This window comes from Gobio gobio, assembly GCF_949357685.1.
Source record: "Gobio gobio genome assembly, chromosome: 14".
NCBI classification, from domain to species: domain Eukaryota; kingdom Metazoa; phylum Chordata; class Actinopteri; order Cypriniformes; family Gobionidae; genus Gobio; species Gobio gobio.
In genome coordinates this window covers 42,760,990-42,781,941 of record NC_137107.1, presented here as the reverse complement: position 1 = coordinate 42,781,941, position 20,952 = coordinate 42,760,990, and the positions used below count along the sequence as shown (strand labels likewise).

General features: G+C 38.0%; 1 protein-coding gene across 1 annotated transcript in view; it reads left to right on the top strand.

Annotated features, from left to right (window-relative positions):
* The window catches only part of shroom3 (shroom family member 3), a 103,117-nt gene that overhangs the window by 17,302 nt on the left and 64,863 nt on the right, over nt 1-20,952 (top strand). The window contains exon 2 of the mRNA XM_079835158.1: nt 6,956-7,110. Coding sequence (XP_079691284.1) covers nt 6,956-7,110 — 155 coding nt within the window. The remainder of the gene's footprint in view (nt 1-6,955; nt 7,111-20,952) is intronic.

Genomic DNA, 20,952 nt, shown 5'->3' with positions numbered 1-20,952 from the left:
AAAAAAAATATTTTGAAGGCCTAGTCTCTATTTTAACCTGAAATACTGTAATAATTAAAATAAAATAAAAATTTTATATAATTTTCAATGGCAAAAATAGACCATAATTATTGCATAAATATAAAAAAATACCAAATCATCTCAAAATAAAAAATATTATTGAAGAAAAATAAATTGCATTGGTTTTACTGGGGTGGAGGAAGTTAAATTTTTTAGGTGTCCGGTCACTTATGACCGGGAAGACAACCAATGCAACCCCTAAAAGAAGAGCACTAGAGGGTTAAATGTTAAGTCTTTCCTCTTTGACGAAAATTTTTCTGGCTTTCCGTGTTTTCACTGTTATAGGGTAGGGGGCGCTATTACGCATCTTCTGAAAGTGTGTGTGTGTGTAGATCGTGCATATTGAATTGAGATTCATGTTTTAAATCTTACCTGTTTATAAATCAGTTTTGTACAGTGTACAAAACAATCGTCCAGACAAGATGATCGCAAGTAATAATTATAGTTTTAATAGTAAAGTCCTCTGATTTCATTTTCAATACAACCAAAAACCGAGATGGAAGACGCAAGATGCCTTTGAATGAAACCGTTGTGATACATGGATGTGCTGTTATGATGCGTTGCTATTGACGACGGCCATTATAAGGAAGGAAATGCCACAGAATAGAATCTAGCTTAAAAAAAGTGTATAATATAAATATAAAATATGAATATAAAACTTGCTGAAATCTGTTCTTTAACTTCTTTTTGAACACTTTCGTCTCATTTCGAACAAAACCGTGATAATATTGATAATCCTGATAATTTGGGTCACTATAATCGTAATATGAAATTTTCATAACGTTCCATCCCTAATACTCACCCAGGCAGCATTTAGTTGATTAAAAATGTCCTTTAAAAAATATTCGTGTGATCAAAGCTGAATTTTCAGCATCATTGCTCCAGTCTTCAGTGTCACATGATCCTTCAGAAATCATTCTCGTATGATGATTTGCTGCTATCAATGTTGAAAACTCACATTAGACCAGGGGTGTCCAATCCTGCTTCTGGAGGGCCACTGTCCTGCAGAGTTTAGCTCCAATCCCAATGAAACACACCTGAACCAGCTAATCAAGGTCTTACTAGGCATACTAGAAACTTCCAGCAGGTGTGTTGAGGCAAGCTGGAGCTAAACTCTCCAGGACAGAGTTTGGACAACCCTGCTTTAGACAGACGTAGATAGACGTCAAAGAAGTTTCCTAAACACTGCTACTTACTGTGCATACTGTAAAACTAGTATGAGTAGAATGCCATTGTATTGTAGCTTAGTCCAAACATTTCTCTTCTCTCTCTTACCCCCCACACTGTTCTTACCCCCTTCATCTTCTCCTTGAGAGCAGGCAAACACAGGGCAGGATAAAGCCCAGGCCTCTGGCAAAGACCCAACACAGAGAGAGCGGAATGTCAGCGACGGAATTCACGCGAGCCTCGCTAGCCTGGAAAACAACAAAAGAAGAGATGATCCAAAAAAAAAACCCTACATTGCAATTCCAACCGTACTTTATGTAGCCTTGAATACTGATTCAGCCTCTTCTGTGGAGCTGCTCTTTTATTCGTCCGTCTCAGAATGTGGCGTGTTGTTTACAGTGTGGCGGCAATAGAAGACGAGCTAAGAGCGACCTAAACCCCAGGAAGTCGCGGGGTTAAAATAAGGTTAAGAGAATTAGACGCTTTGTTCAGTTACATATTAATGGATTCATTGTCACTGGCTTGGCAGCACATCCACAATTAAACACTCCTATTCACGGCCCCAAGGCCGAGTGTTAAGTAAATCTCCGCTAGCCGTCTTTTCTTTGAGTCGCCCAGCTTTACGCTCAATAACCGGTGAAAGGGAAGACATGCTTGCTCGTACGATTATTCCGAATATGTCCTGATTTGAATGGCGCAAGGAAGTGGCTCACGGCGGGCTTTTGAGGGTGAGCGCCGTCAGGAAAGAGCCAAACGAAAGAAGGGTTTTGACAGGAAACGACAGACAATTGGGGACACTTCCCAATGCACGTCTTTTAGAAGAAGAATGAAATGCGAGTTTGTACTGCGTGTTATCTTGAAAGGGCTTCCTGAAGGACTTCTTTTGTTTGGCACCGATCTGTCTGCAGTGAAGGAATGCTAACAATAAACCAGAGGTTGAATCTTATTCTCTGTTAGAATTTGCTTGGCTACCCACCTGTACATTTAGCAGTCAATCATTGAATCAGACTTTTTTTCCCCCTGAAGCAATTTACAATCGAAGCCGAATTATAATGTGGTGATATCCAACAGTCATGCATCTAGAGTCAGAAAGAAACATTGTAATTTCAAATTCCACACACACACACACGTCTTGATGAAACTGAAGGCACTTTATAGACACTACAGTATGACTTCCTATTACAGTTTAAATTCCTATAAAGCCGCTTTGAAACGATGTGTATTGTGAAAAGCACCACACAAGTAAATATGACTTGACTTGATTTAAATGCTGTATTTCAATACCAACAAGGCATATGACGGAACTAATGCAAAGCTAATGACTGGTTTTTATTATGCAAAAAATGTTTTGGCTACTGCCATATTTGATGGCAGTCTTTACCCGGAACTACAGTCCCTAGTTCCTCTGGGAAGTTCCTGTGGTGGAAACGCAGCTTAAGAAAGTAATTAGTATTAAGTGATTTCGTATTAATAACTGTAGTGTTCCGTGGTATAACTCTACCACTAACGTGTGGTGTGAATGTATGTCGCGTTGTTCAGTATATTGGGATTGAGGCAAATGATAGAATGTGTACTTTAGCACTTCAATATTTTTTTCAAAAGCGGATTTTGGTAACATTTTAATTGTCCACGATCAAAAATCATTATATTGCACACCCCACCCACACCACAGATTAAGATGGTGGTGCGAACTGCAGCCTCACTTCACCGCTCTGTTAAAGGGATAGCTCACCCAAAAATGTAAATTCTGTCATCATTTACTCACCCTCAAGTTGTTCCAAACCTGTATGAGTTTCTTTGTTCTGCTGAACACAAAAGAATATATTTTGAAGAATGTTTGCCCGGCTTTTAAACTGCTCTGTTCTGGACGGTCACTCGCCATCATGTCACTGTAAACCATGGGTCTCAAACTCACGGCCCGCAGGCCACTTGAGGCCCGTGGGACGATATTTTGTGGCCCCCTACTTGACATCAAAGTTTAGTGTTAGTGCGGCCTGTTAATGAGGCTGATCAGACATTTGAAACGAATGTGGTCTAACAGTGCTCGTCAATATCAAAATGATTGAGATGGCCAATCAAAGTAGGCGGGGTTTACGTTCTCTTTTGGTCTTCACACACAGAGAAGAGTGCGTCAATCTATCGCTTAATGCTGTTGCGGAGAGGGACTCTATTCTTTCAGGTGAAATCACAAAACAAAATGCACACAAACATGTCTATGCTCTTAATATACAATCATTGATGAACATGTTTGATTTTAATAAAAAAGAAAAAAGAAAAAATATGAGGGCGGATTAGAACCCAGAACCTTTGACACGGTTTACAAAAACCACCAGACCACTAGGGAATGCAAATGTCAACAGCAGATCTACATATGTATTTACTAATGCGAAGAATCTCGGGACTAATAATATATTTGACGCAAATTAATGCAAATATAGTTTGCAAATAGCCCCAAAAAGATTATTTCCCAACTAGAATTAGACCTAGAATTTCGTTCACTGTTCTGTTTGATCTGGTTACGGCCTTGCTTTGAATTAGTCTATTTATTTTAAAGCAGCACTAGGTAATATATTTTCAAGACTCTTGTGATGATACATCGACTTACAATAGGTTGAATGACACGTCTGCCATAGCCTGACGGGGTCTGTATCGTTTTTAATCGTACTTTTAAACTTCGGGTTTCGGGTAGTAACCCGAGAATTAAAAGAACTAAAAAATTCGACTGCTTTACGGCATATACTTCACTTCCACCACCGCCCCCACTTCCTTAAATTCGGACGTGCAAGCCCAACTATCGTTTGTTTGCCGGATGTTATAGTCATGGCCGAAGCAGCACAGAAAAATAAGAAAGCAAAGGTTTTGTCGGAGGAAAGCAAAAAGAGGAAACGAGAAAGTGATCGGATTAAAGGCAGGACGAGGATCAACATTGGGCCAGCGTTTGCTCGTTGGCGTGAGCTGAAGGAGGAGGGGCTACATTCTTGCAAGTAAATACATAAGACGTACAAAATCATATTTTAGGATACCTAACATGTCTGTGATATTTGTTTATTTGTCTTGCCTCAAGCTATAATGCCAATCGATTTTTCTAATTTGCAGATTAACCTATGGTAGCTTGATATTATAATATTGACGATATATGGTTATTACCTACCACTAAAACATTGAATTGAAGTATCATATAGATTCTGTAAAACGGGAACCAATAGACTAGGCTACTATAATGACGCTGGCTTGTAAACGTGAGCATCGCGATCATTTGGCGTTTGAAAAAAAATAAAACCCATGAAATTATATTCATATGACATGCTGAAACATATGCCACTCTACCTGGGATGAAGTCATTTCACACGCGACGCAAGCAGAACACCTGCATGTGAACTCCCGCAGTGTTCAGGACTATCACCCCGCATTCACACGGGCCGAGAAGCATTGACGCCGACGTCCCGTGTGAATGCGGCGTCATGGTTGTCAAAACAAATGCACGTGCGATGCATCCCCTGATGTAGGATGACAGAGTTTACAACAGTAGTAGAGGACAATACTGTTTCCCAACTGTAGGGGGACCCCGAGAGCAAAACCTACCTAGTGCTGCTTTAAATAATAAATCATTCATCATTTCATTATTGCATAATGATTTAATTTCTATAGGCTATATTTAAAAAAATAGAGTAGGCAAGAGAAGAGAGTAGGCGATGTTCTGAAGAACCGTTCATGTTCAGAAGGGAATGTTCAAATTCAGAGGAACAGTTCTTGTTGAGAAGAAACATTCATATGGAAGAACTGTTAATAAAAAAGTTTGAGAAGATTGGATCAGTTGTGCTTCTTTCTTTTTTTTGGAGTACTTGATGCGGCCCAGCCTGACCCAGAGCCTACCTCTGCTGTAAACTGTGGGTCGCTTCAGTCCTGGGGGGCACACTCCTTTTCACATGTATTTGGTGCTACCTATTGTTTGTGTGTGTTATTGACATGTGAAAGATCCTGAATGTAAGACGACCCCATTTTTTCAGAAGTATTTCCAAGAAAAAACACCATATGTGGAACAATACGGTATCTTTACCATGAAAGTCTAAAGAGTTCTAGAAACTCAATTTAAACTTATTTAAGTCACAGTCTAGGTCAGGGTTATTCAAATCTTGCCCTGGAGGGCCAATGCGCTGCAAAGTTTAGCTCCAACCCTAATCAAACACACCTGAACAGGCTAATCAATGTCTTCAGGTTCATTAGAAAATCCCAGGTAGGTGAGTTTGATCAGGGTTGGAGCTAGGGCTGTTGCGGTAACCGCAAAATTGTAAAACCGCGCTTTTGACAAGCCAACCGCAGAGGAAGGAAAGTAAACGCAGAAACCGCGGCAACCGCAGTGTTCAGTTTTTGTTTTTGTTTTTGTTTTGTTTTTTTGTGGCCTTGTTTTACAATTCGTCATGTGCATTTGATGTTAAGTAAATTAATAATGATACAAGAGTACCCAACCTGCGGCTGAGTTTACGGATCTGCTGTCTGGCGAAAGCTACGTTACAGTGTCTTCTGTCAAACCCGTCCTGAAACTCCTGACAGAAGATATGCTTAAAGCATCAAGCGAGGATACCACCTTAACATCGGACATAAAGCACAAAATGTGTAGTGTTCTACAGGGGAAGTATGAACCAGCTGCCTTACAAAAACTTTTGGCAAAGCCCAGTTTTTTAGATCCTCGATATAGGGACAATTATATCAATGATACGTTAAAATTATTTGATTTCTTTTATTTTTTTAATGGGAAAAGGCATGTTCTTGTTGCTGTTTTGCATTTAACAATAAACAAAAATGTTTTAAAACGTGTATCTTTGTCAGTTAAAAAGCAACAATTTATGCTACATAATAACTCAACAACAGAGCTTTTTATGCAGGAAAATCAGGATAAATTAGGTTTTGTAAAAAAAATAAAATAAAAAAAAACACTGCGGTACTACCGCAGACCGCGCTATTGAGCCACCCATAATAACCGCAAGGTAAATTTCATAACCGCGGCCCTAGTTGGAGCTAAACTCTGCGGCGCATTGGCCCTCCAGGGCAAGATTTGAATAACCCTGGTGTAGGTAATTGAAGTGCAGACCATTCCTCTTAATTGCTATTGTCACATATACATAAATACGTCGGTTTCCAGGGGGAATATTTCACCGTCACACCACAGGCCTTTTCTTTAGAGTACTGGAAATCCGTTGTCAGAATAATTCAGCATGAGACACGCAGTACCTGCTTCCAAGAACGCAAGAAAAGAGTGCATTAACCGATCTTATCTAACCAATTCTTTGTCCACAGTGAGATGCTACTTGGGATTTACAGAGGTTTCTTTGTGGCTGACATATCTAAACATTACATTTCCTGCGCATGAATAATGCCTTGTGCTCTTTGTATTGTTTGGGAGCAGTAAAAGAATGAATGGAGTCCTCTCAGGTGCACAATGACATTATGTTGTCTGGATGTTGCTGAGCTTTTTGTAACGTGGGACTCCATCCGACCAGGACAGGAGATTGTGTGACCAAAATATTAGTGTCTAGAGACTCCGCGAATGTGTATGCTTAAAGGTCCAAAGAAAACATTCTTTGAATTCTGGGCGGGTTTTACTGGGGGCTCTGCGCGTCCGTGAGCATGCATGTGTTTTTAATTTTGTTCCCTCACAGCCTCTATCTGTTACCGCACAGAGCGCTCACGGTCTGTTTGTGTGTGTGTGTGTTTTCTTTACGTCCCACAGGTAGAGGAGGGCGGGAAGGCGTCTCTGTTGCAGCACCCCCTGCAGGCGGGAGATGAGGTGGTCATAATTAATGAAGTGGAGTTGAGTGGATGGAGGCAGGAGGCCATATCGCTCGTTAAAGGATCTTACAAAACACTGCAGCTCACAGTGCGAAGGTAAGACCGAAAGCAGTTCACTTCAGTCCCGTAATGCCCTGGGGCTCTTATTTGATTGATGTACACTAGTGTTCAAAAGTTTGGGGAGATTTTTTTTTTTTATGGTTTTGAAAGAAGTTTCTCATGCTCATCAAGGCTGTGTTTATTCGATCAAAAATACAGTAAAAACAGGAATACTGTGAAATATTATTAGAATTTATTTATTATCTGATTATATGTTAAAATGTCATTTATTCCTGTGATTCAAAGCTGAATTTTCAGTCTTCAGGGTCACATGATCCTTCAGAAATCATGCTCAAGAAACATTTCTGATTATTATCAATGTTGAAAACAGATTCTTTGATGAGTAGATTTTGAATTTTGATTAATTTAATGCATCCTTGCTGAATAACAGTATTCATTTTTTGAATGAATAACAGTATTCATTTCCAAAACTTGTGGATGGTTGTGGATCGTTTCTGTCTATTTAAAATAGTTTATTGACAGGACAGATCCTGAAATCTACTTTTTTGTTGACCACTTTCCCAACGTTTTTTTTTGTGCTAGACTTTCCTCATTCTCTCCGGTCAGGAGCTTTGCTCCAACTTTGTGACCAGTGGTTTATAAACCAAATAGTTCCTGAATGACCTTTTGAAGCTGTTATGAAATATACAAGAACATTAGTTGGATTTACACCAAGTTACTATACATTTTACATAAATTAAAGTAGATTTTTTTTTTTTTTTAATTGATGGTGCTTGCCCATGCAAAACTCAATTCCACAATGCTAGAATGATGTGAGCATTTTCCGCAGCACATTTCTGTGTGGTTTCTAGGGTGTTGGAGGCGGTTAGTGTGTTGCTAAGGTAGATAATAAATTACTTATTATCTATTTATAGAACTTTTATCATATTTCTGTTGAAATAGAGGGTATTTTTGTAGGCCAAAACCCAGAAACGAGTTCGCATTTTAACACTTCCGGTTCCTTTGTAAATGGGTTTTTTTTAATGGGTTTTTGGTTAAATGCTTGAAATAAGGTGTGTGGTGAACACAAGCTCAAGATATTGACATGTATGATTCTACAGCCGAGTTCACTAGTCCGCTTTCACAGCCTCTTTGAGTTTATCATACCTGAAAATGAGTTGCTTTTTGGCGAAATTCACCGTTTTTAATCAAAATAAGGCATTTATGTGAGTCGTGTAGATCGACATGTTTTTTTTTTGGGGGGGGGGGGATTGCAAGCACTATAAACCGTAAATGGGCTACTTTCCCATAGGCTGGAGGGAGATCATAGACGTCTCTCGAGCTGTCACAATATTTTTTGCCGTTCTTTAATGTGGCGTGACTCAATCAGTATTTCAACCACGGAAAGACGTCAATAAAACCGCTTGTAAGCAAGCAATGTCACATTTACCTCAGAAAAGCCATTCAATGTCCAGGAACTTAGTCAGCTAGAAAAATGAACTTGGAGAGAAACATTTTGCTAAATATATGCACTATATTCATTGTATCTTTACTTAATCTGTTCTTTAACTTAATCAGTTTAACGTGTTAAATATATTAAAAGAAATTAACGCATCATCCGTTTTTTTCTGTCATCCTTGGGCTAGCGTTACATTATACGTGCTTGAACAAACAATAACACACAAAATTATGCCAAAATGCGTTAAATGCCAAATAAATTTGCTTAAATTAGTTAAATAACATCTTAAATTTAACTTGGAAAATGAGATTGCACGTCAGATCTTAAAGTGACAGCAGCCTAATAAAACAACTTCTGTCATTAATATTAATCAAGAACAAAATAGCTTTAAGGATTGATCTATATTTAATTTATTATTAATGCAGTGCAGACTGTGTGATAACTTTATTCAATTTCTGTAGCCTATATTTCCTTTTAGACAGGGAGGAAGGCAACAGGTAAATATTACATTTTTTATTATAATGGGTTTATGTGAAGATTATTTTAAGTTCACTTAAATTAAAAGTTATTTTTTAAATGTCTAATAAATGTTGAAATTGATATAGCTTTCAATTATACTATAATGCTGAATGTCTATAATTATTTAAAAAAATAAGTTTCATAGAGACATCAGTAGTTGTATTAGAATCAGTCATACTTGCCTTCATTCATAAAAAGATGCCATTTAAACAGTCTTTAAGTTGTCATCCAGCTCGTTTCAATCATCATATAGTGACAATGCGGGCAGATCAGTAATATAGTTGAATATTTAGTGTCCTCAATTGAGCAAGACAAAAGCCGAAGGCAACAGGGGCGACGGTGGCAAGGAACCAAAAAAGCGAACAAACGTGTGATTATGGTTCAGGCAGCATTACATATCAGAAGTCAGATTAGATCAGAACATTCAGAGTATTTGTCCAGTTCCATCTGGTTGAAGATCGGAGCCACCGCGCAGGAGACGGGTTTGTTGAGGATGTCGTGTCGATGAGGCCTTCACAGGGGTGAGTCTAGTTGACACTAGGGATGAAACGGTATGGAAATTTAACATCACGATTATAGTGACCCAAATTATCACGGTTATCAATATTATCACGGTTTTGTTCAAATGAGATGAAAGCGTTCCAAAAGAACAGATGCACACACTTAAAACATTTAAACAAGTTTTATATTTGAAATCAACAAACAACAAATAAATCAAGCAGCTCTATGCACTTTTTTAAGCTAGATTCTATTCAGTGGGATTTCCTTCCTTATAATGGCCGTCGTCAATAGCAACGCATAACGCATAAATAATAATAATTTGTCGTAAATATAATCTCTAATATTATCTCTGTAAATATATTCAAGCAATATTCTCATCAGTGTTCAGCAATGATGCATTTTAATCTAGCACATTTTTGTGTAAGAGCCCAAACAGTAGGCCTATCCTAGTGAAATATGCATATTTCCATATGATTTGACAGTTTATTTTATTAAATATCAAAAGGTATGTATCATACCTGACACCTAGATGAACACCTTACAGTCAGTTTTATGACTGTCATTCCCTTCAAATGCTATTGAAGTCAGAAACGTGTATAACGTTACCAATGTTGTGTGTAACTTTAGAGACGGTCCCTAAATTCGCCTGCGTTATGCCAGTCATATCAGATGCTCTGTGGTTCTGCTGTTTGTTTTAAACCATTTTCGCTGCTGAAATAGAACAAAAACAGTCGACCACGGTATGATGAATGAATCTCCTGCGTACATTGCACGTTTATCTCTGCTTTGAGTAGATTTCAGCGAGTGAGAGCGGCGCGCGCTCTGAACAAAAACTCCGGTTGATATGAACGCCTCTGATTATGAGACGACGTCGCTTTCATAAACTCAATAGAAACACGTGTAAGTGGTTATAATGCGCAACGCGATTATAACAGATGGCTTTTGAGAAGACTATAATAAGTTCATCAGCCAGAGTGGCAATAGTGTGCAGCCGAAATAACGTTACACCCGCAAATTGCGGTTGTTAATGTTAAGCCCTGATTATTATCCCTTAAATGTCACCCTAGTCTTGTCTGAATGTGTTCGTTCGCGTCACGTTATTATTTCCCAGACGTAGTTTTGGTATTGAGGTCAAAGTCCACTTGCCTTGCGTTCGTAGTTTTGAAGTGTTCACCCTATTACAGCGACTTTCTTCTGGCATGTTCGTCAGACAGGGTGACTTCGATTAAGTTTCCCTCAGGACTTTTGTAAAAGCCAAAATATGACCACACCTCAGATCTGGTCCTTTTAGAAATCTGAAAAATCTCCAGGCGCTGTCACTGCCTTCTGACATTTATTCCCATTCAAAAGACGGCAGTGCGCTGCGCCAGACTGACGCTGACTGGACATGATTTACCGCGAGTTTTCACAATCGTGATAATCACATGCGGTTTTAATGATAATTAAATTTTATACGATATTACTAACCGTCACAAAATTTTATCGTGGTTAATCGTGAAACCGGTAATCGTTTCATCCCTAGTTGACACGGTCTGTGCTGACACTTCAGGCCTGCTCTGGTCGTGTCTAGCGCAGGTCCACCATCTGATCTGGATACGACCCGGATCCGGCTTAACTACAGTAAACCTCAGGATAAACAGAGAGACTAACATTAGCGTAGATGCCATTCTTTTTAAGATGTAACGAGTGCATCAGGTGTTATGGGAAGTGTTCCCGGCATTACAGCGTTAGTTGAGAGATTTTTTTTTTTTTCTTTGAGGAAATGTCCCATGTACTGTACCTGATAGGCCCCAAATGAATCAATATTGAACTAATTGAAATTGAATCGCAAGCTTGTGAATCAAAATCGAATCCAATTGTGAAATTTGTGTCAATTTCCAGCCCTTTTTTACAAAAGGCAAATGTTGTCTTTTCCCTTTATTTTCTTGACACAGTGCACCAGAATGCTAGCCTAGAAATCTAGACGCACCCTTGCGGCAGAAAATGTATTTTGCCGCGAGTGTAGTCTAGCAACTCTTGGTAGACCTCAGAGCTGGAAAAACCAAACTCTGGTCAGGCCAATCACAGCGTGTGTAGAGTCGGTGGGCGGGCTTAACATAATGACGGCACGTCACGGCAGAGTTGCGGAGGTTCTGCGAACAAATCTGACGAACAAAGGTCTTTTGAATCGGCTTTGACCGCGACTCTGGAAGACTTGGAGTTAAGCTTTTCTTTGAGAAAAGAACAGCACTGAAGTCATTCTTAAGAAAAGAAGATATTTTGGGAGTTTTACCGACCGGATACGACGGAAGTCTATCAACTAACGTTAGCTCGGCTTCACCTTCTTCTTTGCTCTGGTTGGTTGGCGCTCATGGCGCTATCCAATTGCATGCAGAGGGAATTTTAAAGACAACCGTTTATCCCGCCCCTCGGATTGAGCCCTGCCAATGATGAGTTTCCAGACCCAACATCTTGATGTGGATCTGGCTTGTCAGGCTACCAGAATGCTTGATTTATATGTGAAAACCACAGTCATTTTCTCCTGGGGGGAAAAGGACCCCCCAGACCCCCTACAAACTATTTAGTTTGTAAACATGTTACCCTTTTTCACCTTTTTTTTTTTCACCAAAACATTTTTCTCTCTTTCTAAACATAGAACACTTTTGTAACATTATACATGTTTTACTGCACTTCTGATCAATTTTAAGCATCCTTGCTGAATATAAAAAATATATATAGATTAAAAAATCATACTAACTCCAAACATTTGAATGGGTCTGTTAAATATTTTTAGGCAATTCTCACTTAAATAGTTTTATCAATGCTTAGTTTGTATGCGGTCTTGCTTTAGCGTGCTGGTTCTATGGTCTTGCTCAAACTAGTCTGGCTCTGGTGTTATCAACATTACTGCAACAGGGTGGATGTGTTTAACACCACTAAAAATAGAAAACACTTTCCTTCTGATAAAGGCACACGTACAGGTCTTACATTTTGCTGCCATTCCTGGCCTGTTAAAGGGGCAGTTCACCAAAAAATGAAAATTTAGCCCATGATTTACTCACCCTCAAGTTATATTACAAAAGTCCTGGCTCTTCAAAGCTTTATAATGGCAGTGACTTGATGGTTAGTTTTTGAGGTCCATAAAAGTGCATCTATCCATCAAATAACTGCTCCACACAGCTCCGGGGGGTTAATAAAGGCCTTCTGAAGTGAAGTGGCGTGTTTGTGTAAGAAAAATATCCATATTTAAAACGTTATAGACTAAAATAACTAACTAATCATGGGCTAATTTTCATTTTCGGGTGAACTATCCCTTTAACCCATTAAAAAGCACATGTGAACGATGCTTGACACATGATACGGGCTTGAGGTACAGGTGAAACTGGCAGGTGTGCAGCGTTGCCATGGTGACAGGCGGACGTGTATGTCGAGGCCTCTAGGGGGCGGGACTGAGCAGAGTTAGTCTCCTGAGAGAGTTCACACACGCACACTCAGATATAGGTTACAGAGTACTGGCATCACAGACGACACAAAGATGCCTGTGTTCTCACAGGAGTGAGAAATGCCGGGTGGTTTACAGCATTGCATGTGTTGCGGTTTCAGGGCCGGTACACAATAATCTGTATTTGTTAAGAGAAGCAGTTCTGAAGAAGCGTTCAGTTGTGATATAGGATGATTCACACATGATTGTGAAAGCCTGTGCTGCTTCTCGGACTAAATGTGATTTCACTGATTGGTCATGTTTTAAAAAGGGATAAGGGCAGCCAAAGTTACAATTTGATATTCACTGAATGTTTGGAAAAGATGATATTTTGAAGAATGTTTTATAAACTCTGTGTTCTATACGATGAAAGTTAATGGGGTCCAAAAAACAACATTGGAGCACTTTGAATTTTATTGTATAAACCGAACAATTTGAAAATATCACGAGGTGACTAACAGATGACAGACGTTTGATTTAGTTTAATGCATATACCTCATTTGACATAAAAAATGTTTGCATTCTGTTCTGTCAGGTTTCTAAAGACTGCTGCGTAGTGGGAAAATCTAGAAACAAATATGATAAAAAAAAATTTTACAAATTGATATTGGCAATGTTAAGCAAACTTTTGAACAAATTACAGCCAAGTACCATTCATTTTTTAATTTTTACATTTTTTATTAATCGTAATTAATTGCAAATATATAAATGAATAAAAACATTTTTTATTTACATCTGAAATTATTAAGAATTAACAGCACAGATACAAAATTGATTAATATATTCACTCACATATATATATATATATATATATATATTAGTGCTGACAATCGATACAATAAAAAATAAAAAACATTTAAACATATTACTTTTTTTTATATATTTTAATGTTGTAATTATTTAGTTTCTACATGATTTTGGAGAAAAAAAAATTAATTAAGACAGTATATTTTAAATATTTTGTTTGATTGCATCTTTTAAAGACTGCTGCATAGTGGGAAAATCAAGGAAAAAATATGATAAAAAAAAAATGTACATATTGATATTGGCAATGTTAAGCAAACATTTGAACAAACTCCATCCTGTTTTTTTACGGCCAGGTACCATTCATTTTTTATTTTTAAATTTTTTTATTAATCGTAATTAATTGTAAAGATATAAATGAATCGAATTTTTTTTTAAAATTTACATCTGAAATTATTAAGAATTAACAGCACAGATACAAAATTGATTAATATATTCACTATATATATATATATATATATATATATATATACATACATACATACATACATACATACATACATACATACATACATACATACATACATACATACATACATACATACATACATACATACATACATACATACATACATACATACATACATACATACATACATACATACATACATACATACATACATACATACATACATACATACATACATACATACATACATACATACATACACATATACAGTGAGGAAAATAATTATTTGAACACCCTGCTATTTTGCAAGTTCTCCCACTTAGAAATCATGGAGGGGTCTGAAATTGTCATCGGAGGTGCATGTTCACTGTGGGAGACACAATCTAAAAAAATCCAGAAATCACAATGTATAATTTTTTCACTATTTATTTGTATGATACAGCTGCAAATAAGTATTTGAGCACCTGAGAAAATCAATGTTAATATTTGGTACAGTAGCCTTTGTTTGTAATTACACAGGTCAAACGTTTCCTGTAGTTTTTCACCAGGTTTGCACTGCAGGAGGGATTTTGGCCCACTCCTCCACACAGATCTTCTCTAGATCAGTCAGGTTTCTGGCCTGTCGCTGAGAAACACAGAGTTTGAGCTCCCTCCAAAGGGTCTATTGGGTTTAGGTCTGGAGACTGGCTAGGCCACGCCAGAACCTTGATATGCTTCTTACAGAGCCACTCCTTGGTTATCCTGGCTGTGTGCTTCGGGTCATTGTCATGTTGGAAGACCCAGCCTCGACCCATCTTCAATGCTCTAACTGAAGGAAGGAGGTTGTTCCCCAAAATCTCGCAATACATGGCCCCGGTCATCCTCTCCTTAATACAGTGCAGTCGCCCTGTCCCATGTGCAGAAAAACACCCCCAAAGCATGATGCTACCACCCCCATGCTTCACAGTAGGGAGGGTGTTCTTGGGATGGTACTCATCATTCTTCTTCCTCCAAACACGTTTAGTGGAATTATGACCAAAAAGTTCAATTTTGGTCTCATCTGACCACATGACTTTCTCCCATGACTCCTCTGGATCATCCAAATTGTCATTGGCAAACTTAAGACGGGCCTGGACATGTGCTGGTTTAAGCAGGGGAACCTTCCGTGCCATGCATGATTTCAAACCATGACTTCTTAGTGTATTACCAACAGTAACCTTGGAAACGGTGGTCCCAGCTCTTTTGAGGTCATTGACCAGCTCCTCCCGTGTAGTTCTGGGCTGATTTCTTTCCTTTCTTAGGATCATTGAGACCCCACGAGGTGAGATCTTGCATGGAGCCCCAGTCCGAGGGAGATTGACAGTCATGTTTAGCTTCTTCCATTTTCTAATGATTGCTCCAACAGTGGACCTTTTTTCACCAAGCTGCTTGGCAATTTCCCCGTAGCCCTTTCCAGCCTTGTGGAGGTGTACAATTTTGTCTCTAGTGTCTTTGGACAGCTCTTTGGTCTTGGCCATGTTAGTATTTGGATTATTACTGATTGTATGGGGTGGACAGGTGTCTTTATGCAGCTAACGACCTCAAACAGGTGCATCTAATTTAGGATAATAAATGGAGTGGAGGTGGACATTTTAAAGGCAGACTAACAGGTCTTTGAGGGTCAGAATTCTAGATGATAGACAGGTGTTCAAATATTTATTTGCAGCTGTATCATACAAATAAATAGTAAAAAAAAATCATATATTGTGATTTCTGGATTTTTTTTTTATGTCTCTCACAGTGGACATGCACCTACAATGACAATTTCAGAGCCTTCCATGATTTCTAAGTGGGAGAACTTGCAAAATAGCAGGGTGTTCAAATACTAATTTCCCTCACTGTGTATATATATATATATATATATATATATATATATATATATATATATATATATATATATATATATATATATATATATATATATATATATATATATATATATATATATATATATATATATATATATATATATATATATATATATATATGTATATGTATATGTATATGTATATATATATGTATATGTATATATATATATATATATATATATGTATATGTATATATATATGTATATGTATATATATATGTATGTGCTGACAATCGATACAATTAAAAATAAAAAACTTTTAAACATATCATTAAATTTTTTTTTTTATAATGTTGTAATAATTTTATTTATAAGTTTATTCTCCAAAATAATGTAGAAACAAAATAAAGACAGTATATTTTGTTTAATTGCATCTCTTTACGAAGCATTATGACTGAAGGCCACTATCACACATACCAATATATATATATATATATATATATATAATATATAGGCTATGTTTCTGAGAGTAATCTCCCTATTTCAAGAGTGAGTGTGAGCCTTTGGCATGGGGTGACAATGACATCAGATACTGCAATTTACACAGTGAGGTGCGCGCACACACAAACACACACACACACACAAGGCCCCTCTCAGCCTGGATAATGCTCTTATAATGGGAGGCATTGTGTCACACCTGGTTTTGTGAGGACGGTGTTGGTGTCACGTTCACCCAGACTGACTCCAGATCAGAGGTGAAAGAACACGGGGAAATGCAAAAAGAGAGGGATTGTCATTCTCAGGCACAGAGAGGAAACGAGATGTTTGGGGGATATTGAGGGCAATCTCAAATCACGAAGCTACAATCTGATTGGCTGCCTTTATGCAATTTCCGTAGCCAAGGGGCACAGGTGTTTTTCAGTGTGGCAAAAAAAACACCTGAATTGACTAGAGATCAAGATATCTTTTTTGTATTCTGCAGGAGGAGGAAAGTCGTACAGGTTTGGAACAAACAAAAACGTCATAGCTGCTTAATTTGAGTGCTTCTGAGGAATAATAGTTGCTGAATTTGAGCAGGTTTGTTGCATCAATCTTTGAAAGAGGAGTTTTGTTTGAGTCACTGGCAAGTAAATTAGGTATATTTGAGCATGTCTGTGTTTTGATTGGCTCTTGGGATGATATATATCTCTCTATATCGATTCTTTAGGACATAGGATTATGTTTATAACTTGCATAGCTGCTACAGATTGATTCCGAGGATGATTTGGTTTTGCCAAATTCTTTGAGATGTGTGCTGTTGAAGTTTCGAAATATTTTCAAGTGTGCTTGAAACACTTAGTAACAGGAATTTAGTCAGATTTACTCACCCTCAAACATCACGTAACTGTGAGATTTTTTTTATGTTTATGAAAGAAGTCTTTTATGATCACCATGGCAGCATTTATTTATTGAAAAACACAGTAAAAACAGTAATATTGGGAAATATTATTGCAAATTTAATACATTTAAAATGTAATTTATTCCTGTGATCAAAGCTGAATTATCAGCATCATTACTCCAGTCTTCAGTGTCACATGATCCTTCAGAAATCATTCTGATATGAGGATTTTAACTTTTCTTATTATCAATGTTCATTTGCTGTGAAAAGGAGAAAAAAAGATTATGGAGGAAATGGTTGAGAGACAGAGGGAGCAATGATAGTGTTCTGCAAAGAGAGTTGGAGGTAAATAAATAATTTTGAAATGTGCTGCTGTTGCGGGCTGGTCAAGCAGATGTTTGTGCTTTCTGTTTGGTATAATTGTAAATACATCTATTAAAACTGATATTCTGGTCTATAACTCCTCCCTGAACCTGAACCTCTGGCTGTAGGTCATTTTCAGTCAGAACTCATTTCTCACAGCAGGATTTTGAAACGCAGACCGGTCCAGATATTTAGCATGCCAAATATCTCGAAGCATCAGCGATGCGTCATCGACTCTCTCAGATGGTGTCTTTGATAATGCACACAGCGGAATCGTGACTCGCGTGAACAAGCACAGATTTGCCAATGATTTCGGGCATTTGACGGCGATTTCGCGAAACCTGTCTGCGAGTGAAAATCGGGCATGTCACTGCCATTATAAAGCTTGGAAGTGTCAGGATATTTATTAATATAACTGATTATGTTCAACAGAAAGAAGAAAGTCATGGGCTAATTGTCTTTTGTAACAATATAAATGTCTTTACTGTCACTTTTGATCAAATGAATGCATTCTTGCTGAAGAAAAGTATTAATTTCTTTCAAAAAAAGATCTTTCTGACCCTAAACTTTTGAACAATAGTGTATACAGAATACACAGAGTGTTGTCAGAACAGCTCAGCGGTGGAACAGTTTGGTGAAGGAGGATGTTGATTTACATATGAGTCCAGAGGTCAAACATCGGTGGGAAGGAGGGAAAGAAAACACAAAGGAACAAGCTCAACAATGCGCACACACACACTCACTCTTTGGTCCTCTAGGTTTCCTTCAGTTTCTTTTCTCGTGGTTGTTTTCTGTGTTGACTCTGAGCCTTGTGTGATCTCTCTTGCCTGTCAGAGTCAAGCCTCAAAGACAGATCCAACAAGCCCGTCTTAGCCTCAGCAACAGCCCCGGCGGACCCGGCAACGGTCGCCGTGTGGCCTATGACATCATTGCCTCGCCATTCAGGAAGAGTTATACAAGAGAAAGGACTTGAGACTGTGTGTCAAAGGGGGAAGGTGTCTGAGAACGTCAGTTCTCGCTGATGGTGAAGTGATGTGCAACTTCCACGCTTTACCAAGGATTAAAATATGAGTCACTTTTATGAATAGACCAGACTCTACTGGGTCCAAATAAACATGGAGATCTTTAGTTATGTCCAGCGGAAGCAAGCCTAAAGCCTCTTACAGCTGATTAACAACTTTTAAGAGCGTTCGTTGAAGCTCATGTGAATGCTTGGAGAGATCAGGTCTCAGTCCAGATTAGATGAAGGTTTCAGAGGCGTTTGCTGAATCAGCCAGGTATGTAAAACACATGAATGATTCACAGTGGCAGAAATATATCCATTTGGTTAATGTGCTTGGGATTTGGATGCAAATTTTTTTGAATAAAGTTTTTTAAAGGGGTAGTTCGCCCAAAAATGAAAATGTTATGTTTATCTGCTTATCCCCAGGGCATCCAATATATAGATGACTTTGTTTCTTCAGCAGAACACAAATGAAGATTTTTAACTCCAACCTTTCGGTCATATAACACATGAGAGTATGAGAACTATGAGAGTAAAAAAACATGCACAAACAAATCCATATTAAACCCTGCGGCTCGTGGCGACACATTGATGTCTTAAGACACGAAACGATCGGTTTGTGCGAGAAACCAAACAGTATTTATATAATGTTTGTGTATAATGTCCAACAGCCTTCAGCGCATGATTACTTCCGGTAAGTGAGGTCTGGACACGATCTGGCACATAGACATATAGCGGCGGAAGTGATCTCTCGCCATATCTCTACGCCATTTCGTGTACATTGACCTCACTCACCGGAAGTGATCGCACGCTCAAATCTTCATTTGTGTTCTACTGAAGAAACAAAGTCACCCATATCTTGGATGCTCTGGGGGTAAGCAGATAAACATCCAATTTAAATTTTTGGGTGAACTATCCCTTTAAATGTTTTTATGGAGTAACCCTGTTCCGGAAGAATTGTTATTGCACAGATGGTACTCTTTCTTTTAAGGTGAAGTATGTAATTTCTGCAAAACTATTGTCACCTATCAGAACTGCAAAAATATAGACCCCTAGCCTTTCATTGGTCGGAAAACAGGTAGTTTCACACCAAACTCACACTACTTGTTGAGCTAATGGTTTTTTTGTAGGCCAACCTGTTTAGTTGGCATCATCCTGGTTCCCAAAACAAAAAGCTCAAAGGATTTTCCCAATGGCTTTTGGATTATTGCAGAAAATAAGCTCTGTGACCAACAAAATTTTGCGATTCTTACGTGTTTATTATTTTTTTTATCATGATAATCTTCACAAATTAACACAACCTAAATACAAATGCCGGAATATAAAAGCGAAACGTAAGTTTTCATTGTAAATTTACAGTAAAATACTGGCAGCGGAGTTTGCAAGCTACTTACTGTATTTTTACAGGACCACTACTGTAAATAACATTTACAGTATAGTACTGTTATTACCAAAAACAATATCCTGCTTTAATATTATAGGTTTTACAGTATTACACTGTTTTGTTTACAGCAATGCATTGCATTTATACAGGGGGATACTGTCATTTCTGCTTTTCAGACTGTGCTTGTATTTCATACTTTTTATTATGTTATTTGTTATGACAAAGAATGGAATTATCCATCTTCTTACGCTCTAATTTCCATTTATCCTCATCAAAAGCACAAATGTTTTAATCCCTACTTTACGATTCAAAACTGCTCTTCAGAATCCTATGGGTGATGTCACGGACACGCAGTGAAAAATTTGCGCTGAAAAGGTGTGGACAGGGTTATTTTTGCGGCTGACCTTATTGCATATGCATTTGTAGGAGTTTCCCTTTCAGATGCAAAATTAATGGGAGGAGAGTTTTTAAATGACTCCCGCAAGGTGATTTACTAAGGCTTGCGCTAGTCAATTTACTGGTATTTGTGCCATTATTTAAATAACACTCTTCAACTTTAAGTATTAACTTCGTCAATTAGACAATTGCTGGCATGCAGGAGGAGTACAGAGCTATAAACTTAAAATGGATGGCGTTAATTCCGACATGACGTGAACAGCATAATTCTCTTTCTGTTGTTTTATGTGTGTGGTCAGTGCTAAGCATCTTGGTTAAGGAGGTTCATCGTTTGTTTTTGAACATTTTAGTTATTGTTTAGAAATACACATTTTTTTGTTAGGTTCACAGTTTCGTCC